The sequence below is a fragment of the Sinocyclocheilus grahami genome, unplaced genomic scaffold (genome assembly GCF_001515645.1).
Source record: "Sinocyclocheilus grahami isolate Dianchi unplaced genomic scaffold, SAMN03320097.WGS_v1.1 scaffold2177.1, whole genome shotgun sequence".
Classification (NCBI taxonomy): Eukaryota; Metazoa; Chordata; class Actinopteri; order Cypriniformes; family Cyprinidae; genus Sinocyclocheilus; species Sinocyclocheilus grahami.
In genome coordinates, this window is record NW_015507356.1 from 67,721 (window position 1) to 75,939 (window position 8,219).

General features: G+C 42.5%; 2 protein-coding genes across 2 annotated transcripts in view; both read right to left on the reverse strand.

Annotated features, from left to right (window-relative positions):
• Positions 1–995, reverse strand: part of aff1 (AF4/FMR2 family, member 1) — an 8,196-nt gene extending 7,201 nt beyond the window's left edge. Inside the window, exon 1 of the mRNA XM_016260746.1 lies at positions 978–995. Within this exon, the coding sequence (XP_016116232.1) occupies positions 978–995 (18 nt within the window). The remainder of the gene's footprint in view (positions 1–977) is intronic.
• A 4,142-nt stretch (positions 996–5,137) lies between these two features.
• On the reverse strand, positions 5,138–7,274 carry LOC107574302 (bone morphogenetic protein 5-like). Its single transcript, XM_016260748.1, has 5 exons — positions 7,171–7,274; positions 6,524–6,657; positions 6,381–6,452; positions 5,997–6,103; positions 5,138–5,840 (listed from the first exon to the last, which is right to left on the reverse strand). Exons 1-5 carry the CDS (start codon positions 7,272–7,274, stop codon positions 5,721–5,723), a joined length of 537 nt encoding a protein of 178 aa, XP_016116234.1. The 3' UTR covers positions 5,138–5,720.
• Between the last annotated feature and the right edge of the window lie 945 nt (positions 7,275–8,219).

The window sequence follows — 8,219 nt, forward strand, 5'->3', positions numbered from 1 at the left end:
GTGAGAGTGAGTGTGTGTGTGTGTGAGAGTGAGAGAGTGAGTGAGTGTGTGTGTGAGTGAGTGTGTGTGTGAGTGAGTGTGAGATTGAGTGAGTGAGTGAGAGGGTGAGTGTGAGTGAGTGAGGGTGAGTGAGTGTGTGTGTGAGTGAGTGAGGGTGAGTGAGTGTGTGTGTGTGAGTGAGTGAGTGAGTGAGTGAGTGTGTGTGAGAGAGTGAGTGAGTGAGTGAGTGAGTTTCAGATGAATGATTGTGTTTTTTCTCCGGCCTAAAACTATTTGACACACACACAAATCACCAGCACACTGATAATATATTTAACAGTAATCATTCATTCGTTTATAGGGATTAAATCAGATCATTTCAGCATGAAGGTGATTCACACTCGCGTTTGTGTCCGTTATTTACACGACACTCTTGTTTAGTTTGTATTCACTCGTGATCATCAGTCCTTTATGCTTCAGTTCAATTCTAAATCTTTCGATCCGTTTCATAAGTTCGTATCTGTCAGTATCCCGTGTTTAAAGACTCTGTGGAACGTCGCTGCTTGCTTGTGTTTTAGCTCCTCATTGAGACCGTTTTCTCACCTGCTCCCTCCGCTCATCCTCGGCTTGTACTGTCCGCTGTCAGGCGCCGCTCCTCGGTCGCTCATGACGAGACGATCCGCCGATTTATCACATTTCGTCAAATCTAGAAATCAAGGATGACTTTCAGAAATCGCAGTTAGCTGAAGCGCACTCAGCGGCCGCAGCACGGAGCTCCGCGGACGCGTCCACTCAGGAGGGCGGGTCACCTGAGGCACAGAGCTTCAGATTAGTGTGTCAAACAGACACGATTAAACTATATATTGAACAACAGACTCCTTTTAAGCACGAATTCATAAGCCATTTTAAGAATGAACCATTAATTCGTATAATTACTCGTGCGGATATTATGAAGTGAAGTGCACACCCCCGTGCAGTATTGAATGGTTCCGGCTCACCACTCCTTTTATGGGCATGTAATTGCACGAGCGCGCACGCCAGCAGGCACGTCATCACGGCAGCGCAGTGATACTGATTAAAGTAAATAATAAGTGAAGCGAAGCGGCATGTGGCCAAGTATGGTGACCCATACTCGGAATTAGTGCTCTGCATTTACCCATCCAAAGTGCACACACACAGCTATACAAATAAACTTGAATTGAATTGAATTTTAATAGCTGAAAAAGTAGTATAATCTTTTTTGGGAGAAGGGGAAAAAGACTGGCTAGGGCCTATATTTGAGGCCGGTGCAGGGCTCTAATCCACTTCATCCAACGCTGTTTTGTTCTCATCTGTGAGCACATGTGCGCACCCTCAGAAGAAATCCTGCAGGTGCCTCTGCTTACACTGTTCTGAACATCAAGCATGAATCTGACTGAATAAACCTACTGTGCAGAATGATGATGATTGTGTGCTCAGTTCTGTTTGTGCTTTCTGAGTGTATTTGACTAAACAAACGAGATATGTGAGTGTGTGAGAGAGACATTTGAGGTTGAATTTTCTATAACTGTTGTTATTTACTGTTGTTGATGCCATTGGTTTGTTTGTTTGACAGATTTAAAATCTACTTCAGTGATTTGATTTAAAATCCATACATCATATTAATATGAAATCACAGTAGACACAGAGATTTGCTTCCAGATATTTATTACCAATATATATATATATATATATATATATATATATATATATATATATATAGACTGGTAAATAAATGGAGTCATGAACTACATTCTAGTGCTTTTATCAGTGTACTAAATATAAAAAGTTTAATAAAACAGAAGGGCTATAAAGGCCGTTTAAAATAAAATGTATATTTCAAATTTAAAGCATATTAAACTGGAAATGTTGTTTATCTGAAAACAGACCATTCACATATTATTGAAACATTCATTCAAATGAATTTAAATTGAAATGCAACATCCTAAATGTTACGCCACTATCCTCTAACAGTATATCAGTCTAAATCTTTACTGTTGTGTCTCATAATGTTTATAGATTAATTCAGGACTCAGTCAGACTGCTACTGTTTTCTCCTTATGCTGACCAGAAACGGCGGACAGTGTAAATGTTTTCCCATGATGCTTGTTAGTCTGACGCAGAGATTATGTTGTGGCAGGTGTCTCAGGTGTCTCAGGTGTGGCAGGTGTCTCAAGTGTGGCAGGTGTGGCAGGTGTGGCAGGTGTCTCAAGTGTGGCAGGTGTGGCAGGTGTGGCAGGTGTCTCAAGTGTGGCAGGTGTGGCAGGTGTGGCAGGTGTCTCAAGTGTGGCAGGTGTGGCAGGTGTGGCAGGTGTCTCAAGTGTGGCAGGTGTGGCAGGTGTGGCAGGTGTCTCAAGTGTGGCAGGTGTGGCAGGTGTGGCAGGTGTCTCAAGTGTGGCAGGTGTGGCAGGTGTGGCAGGTGTCTCAAGTGTGGCAGGTGTGGCAGGTGTGGCAGGTGTCTCAAGTGTGGCAGGTGTGGCAGGTGTGGCAGGTGTCTCAAGTGTGGCAGGTGTGGCAGGTGTGGCAGGTGTCTCAAGTGTGGCAGGTGTGGCAGGTGTGGCAGGTGTCTCAGGTGTGGCAGGTGTGCTACTGTTTTCTCCTTATGCTGACCAGAAACGGCGGACAGTGTAAATGTTTTCCCATGATGCTTGTCAGTCTGACGCAGAGATTATGTTGTGGCAGGTGTCTCAGGTCTCTCAGGTGTGGCAGGTGTGGCAGGTGTCTCAGGTGTCTCAGGTGTGGCAGGTGTCTCAGGTGTGGCAGGTGTGGCAGGTTGGCAGGTGTCTCAGGTGTGTCAGCGTCGAAGCGAAGGCCGCAGTCCTCAGGGATGATGGACGGAGAGTCATGGGGATGAACCGGGTTCAGGTGAGTCGGAGAGTTGGTTTGAAGTCGAATCGATCCTCCATTCGGAATGGATTCATTGACTGACAGTAAAACAAAAACTTCATCCCATGTGCCGCATCTCTTATGAATAAACCAGCAGAAGTCCCCCGACTCGTCTGTAGAGAGTCAATAGAGATATGAATGTTAATAAATGCATGTGGCTCGTCCACAGCAGCACGTTTATTTACTACGCTCAGTCTTGCTAAACTTAATTATTATTATTTTTATTGTCTTATCTCTTTATTATTAGTGTTATATGTTACAGAGGAGGCTTCCGTACCGCCTCCTCCTCACCACCAGAGGGAACTCTCTCCGGAATATTGACTTCATCCATTCGGACTCCAGTTCCCATCATGCCTCATACCTGGGACTGATTGCACGCACACACCTGCATTGAATCACGCACACACACATATAAGCCTAACACTCACGGCTACTCACTGCGAAGTCTTGATTTGCCCCGGCTGTCACTTCTGAGCGTTTACCCTGTATCTTGCCTATTCGTTTGACCTTGGACTGATTATCGTACTCTGATCTGTCTCTGCCTGCCCTGACTTGGATTGTTCTTCTACTGTGTCTGTCTGCCGCCTGCCTCGACCTCCTGCCCATCCCACGTTCTGTCTCAGCCTAGCCCTCGCTATTGTATCTACTGGTGATTGACCCTGTCTTGTCTGTTTACGCAATAAAAATGCTGCAAATGGATCCCGACTCTGATGATGATTCGCAACATTATATTTAATTTTATTATATGTATGTCTGCACTCAGGGCCGGTTCTAGCTATTTGAAGGCCCTAGAAAAAATTCATGTGACCTATGTTTTTTAAATACTGATCCATTGTATTGCAAACATTTCAACGTTATTGTTACAAAAGATTTCTATTTTAAAGGGTTAGTTCACCCAAAAATGAAAATTAGCCCATAAATTACTCACCCTCAAGTCATCCCAGGTGTATATGACTTTCTTCTTTCAGATGAATCCAGTCGGAGTTATATTAAAAATTGTCTTTGATCTTTCAAGCTGTTTCATGGCACTCAGTGGGTGTTGCATGCATCAGTCCAAAAGAAGTTAAATAAAAAGCGCCCATCCATTAATAAAAAGTGTCTCACACGGCTCCGGGGGGTGAATACATTTTTTATTTTTGTACAACCTACATTTATTTTATTTTTTTCTCTCTGCGACACTTTTTCCTATTGTGTTGTAAATGTTAAACGAATTGTATCCTGACAAGATGAATAAAAATGAGAAATACAATTTTTGTACAACATTTTAATTTTCTCTGACACTTTTTTCTGTGTTGCATAACATTTTTAAGACGAATTTTGTGTCTTAAGATAATTCATATAAATTCAAGACTCTTGACAAGACAATAAAATAACACAATTTTGCGCAGACTACACTTTTATTTGTCAGCCTATCTCTCTTTCTTTCAGTAGCAGAAATTTAAAAGTGAGATTCTGGAAACGAGATCTAAATTTAGCGGGAACGTTCAGGTCGCGAAGAAAATTATTCCAAGCGGACAGCGGGTGAACAAAGAGTGAATATATAGCGGGAGCGGAATAGAACCTTGCGGGAGCGGGACACGGTGAACAAAATATAGCGGGAGCGGAATAGAACCTTGCGGGAGCGGGACACACTCGCACACACACTCGCACACACACACACACACATGCACACACACACAAACTTTCAAACACTGTGTGCCAATAAACTCCCAAAATAATCTGCTAATTTGAGGAATGCACTGCAAGTAGCCTGTGACCACAATCATTACTAACCACTGAAAAGTGAGCAGAATAGACGTTCAAATGGGTTCATGTTGCTAAATCTTTTTCAGGATTTGTTTTGCTACACACAGAAACTGCCAGAAATATCACACACACACACACACACACACGATAAAAAGAGAAATTAATGTTGCAAACATCTTTTATGAAGTGAAGGACACCACATCTTTATGCCTTGAAAGCTTTCTTTAATAAAACATTCTGCTGATCCATTTGATATGAAGTGCAAATCTTGTTAAATACTAGCTAAACAAGCATTTGAAAGTGTTAGTTTGCTATTCCTGGTTTGCATGAAATGGTTTTGATATTTTCTCATACAATGGAAATCATGTTAAGAAACATTACAAATATATATATATATATAAAATAGTGGGTTGAAAACTGTTCCCACGTTGAATTTTGCAAGCACGCAGCCGAAATGTTCATGCTGGAATGTCTCAAACCATTCAATTCTTATCTGCAAGACTGGGATGTTTCTCAAAGTGCAGAAGCACGTTAACGCTAACGATCATGCCGGATGCCACATTAGAGGAATAATTGACATAATAGCTTGATTTAAAGGAAGGACATTTTGAATGTAACCTTTTATTTGGTCCTCAGATTCGCTCAGGGAAAAGTTTTGGCAGAACTGCTCGACAACATTTTTTCAGGGAACATTCGCTGGCCGCTGAAATCAAGTCAGACTACAGCCGCGGCCCCATTAAAACCTGAAGTTAAAAACAGATTTGGCCTTGAGTTCATTTGTAACAGGAGGTCCTTTGTGCATTTCTATGAAAGTTGAATAACAGGCTTAGATTGAGAACTTCATGTCTTCTGAGAACTTTATATGTTTCCACATTATTTTCAAACACACTCTTAAAGCCCACAAGAGTCTGAGAGTCTGACCTCTCGACAGCAGCAAAAGTCAAAAGACGCTAAATATGTTTGCTAAGCCATAAACCTACAAATCCCAAGAGCTGTGCTTCTCTGCCATATTTCTGTTGCTCTGTGCCAATAATCACACAGGTCAGCGTGACCTGCGGGTCAGGGAGGCTTTCTAGAACAGGGTCATGACCTCAGGATCCTGTGTTTTTGCAGCCGCACTCACGGATCAGACTCACTGAGGACAGAACCAAACTGCTCCATTCATCCACGTAGAGAAACGGGAGGATTTCGTGAGCGGTCGGCTTACAGCACTGTGGGAAGACAATGAAGATTGCATCTGAGCCCAGAGAAAAGATCATCTGAAGCAGTTCTTTAGTCTGAAGCCCATAGATGAGAGGAAACATGTTTGTGTAAAGCATTTCAGAACAGAAATCAAAACAACTGAACATGATGTAGAGGAAATGTACCTGCGCAGACGCGTCTGCAGTCTCAGAGCAGCGGTTCATGCCGCAGGATCGGCACTGGACGAAAGTGATGCTCTCTGGATAAACCACCCAGCGGTCCCAGCCCAGATCTGACACATTTACACAAAACAAGACATGCATGATGAGCCCAATCTCAGCAAAGCTGCCCAGGTCACATTTTACCCCGAAACCAATAGGAAAGTGAAGGACTGATATCATGTCTAAAGAAAACGAAGCCTTGCTTTCATTAATGACGTGTGAAGTATTTATACACTGTGCTCACATTTATTGTAGTTGTAAGGCCTTTTTATCATGCTGATTTTAACTACAAAAGAGTTGCAGCAATGAAAATGTCAGAGTCGTAGTAGGATGCATCTGAACGCTCACCTTTAATGAAAACCTGCGAGGAATGTTTGCAGCACGTCGAGTTTCCGGAGTCCTCAGGAAAGGTTGAGTTACCTCCTAAATAGACAAGAGATCAAGTTTACCAGAAACCGGACCATGAGCCAGATCTCTGGGGTTCAGGGTACCTGGTGAGGATGGCATGGTGCTTTCCAAAGTGGCTTTCCACTGGTCACGCAGATGATTCATCTTCGACACGGACACACGAGGCTCCCGCTGGAGGTTTAGAGATTCCAGAAGGATTTTCCTGATTTCCAGTTCTCTGCATGTGCAACAAAACACACATATCTGCAATGCATTGCAAACCCATAATGTCACCACACCTTTGCAGAGCTTGTGTATGTGCGCCTGTCAAATTGCAGCCAAATGTTTAGGAGTGCAGCCGTGTACTGCCAGAGCTTCGGGGTGTAGTAGAGTCCAGAGCAAAAAAAGCTTTCTGAAAATATCCAGTAATTCTCTTTTGGTCAGTCGAGCACGATGAGACAGCCAGGAGGGTTTGAGTCTCAAATGGAAGAACAGCGTGATGTGATCATAATGAGGTTCATTCACCTTTTGCCCTGAGCATTCAAATATTAGCCTAAACCTCTACCAAAACTAAGACTAAGTTCATCTGGATTCATAGACTGATCACAGTGAGCGAGCTGTAACGAGGGTTTCTGCTAACAGCACATCTACCTGTACAAATGCATGAAGCTCTCCCCAAAACCTAAAACCAAAACAAGATCTCCGATCCATTCATCGTGACATTGTTCATCTTTAAAACGTCAGCTTTTACCTGTTGGCTTTCACAGCAGATGCCTCAGGTGAAGGATGGAGAACAAACATCTTCCCAAAAGGACACCCGAACAGCACGAGTACGACACACAACACCAGATGCATGACTGCGGACTACAGGTTAACGCTGGGGTCTGTGCTGGACGCTCGCTGGACGCTCGATGTCACTGGAGAGGAATGAATGAATGTTATTTGTAGCAGCCTAGGAAAGCAGGGGTTTATCTACTCTGGCCAAGCTCGGCCTTGGAATACTTTACACTGTTTTCAAGTCGAGCAAACGGATGGTGTTGAAAAGGAGGTGGAGAATAAAGGTGGAACTGAGAAAAACACTATCATACAGTTACATTCTAGCAAAGACGATAAGCTCAAACCTGCAGGAGGACAGACAGAAAATATGAAAAATATCAGCAAGGAATGGCAATGCAGCACAAATAAAGAAGCTGTTTATGAAACGGACCTGCATCTGTGTGATGTGTGATACGTGAACGTGCCTTAAAACAGAAACAGAATTAAAACAGATTCTCAGCACACGTGACCTATGTGATCAACAGGACAATAAACTTGCAACTCTGTAGTGTGAAATGCAAGAAAAGTTTGAAAATCTAATATTCATTTGAGCTGCAAATGTGCTGTTCATCAGAATATTAGCCTAAATGAGTTTCAAATGGATTCCAAACTCATTGTGACAGGCTTAAAATAACAGACAAGGGTTTAAAACCTGGTTATTAACTACTAATAAGTCAATGTTTTTGCAGGGTCAAAGATAAAAATGAGAACCTGATATTTATTTGACTCTGCAGGTAAATCCAATACAAGACATGATTCCCATGTCTACGGCATATTGGCCATATACATTCAACATTCTGTCTTTGCATTAATGTTATCTCTGTCTGTCTGTCTGTTTTTCTCTTTCTGTCTGTCTCTCTCTGTCAGTTCAGTTCATTTCAATTCAATTCAAATGAACTTTATTGGCATGACTGTGTAACATATCACAATGTTGCCAAAGCAATAAATATATTATACAAACATACAAATAAATAAAGGGGGGGG

Coding starts and splice junctions, on each gene's coding strand:
- LOC107574302 (XM_016260748.1), bottom strand. CDS start 7,274: ATGCATCTGGTGTTGTGTGTCGTACTCGTGCTGTTCGGGTGTCCTTTT. Junction 6,104..6,380: donor CTCGCAGGTTTTCATTAAAG/GTGAGCGTTCAG, acceptor TAAATGTGTCAG/ATCTGGGCTGGGACCGCTGG. Junction 5,841..5,996: donor CTGCAGACGCGTCTGCGCAG/GTACATTTCCTC, acceptor GTCTTCCCACAG/TGCTGTAAGCCGACCGCTCA.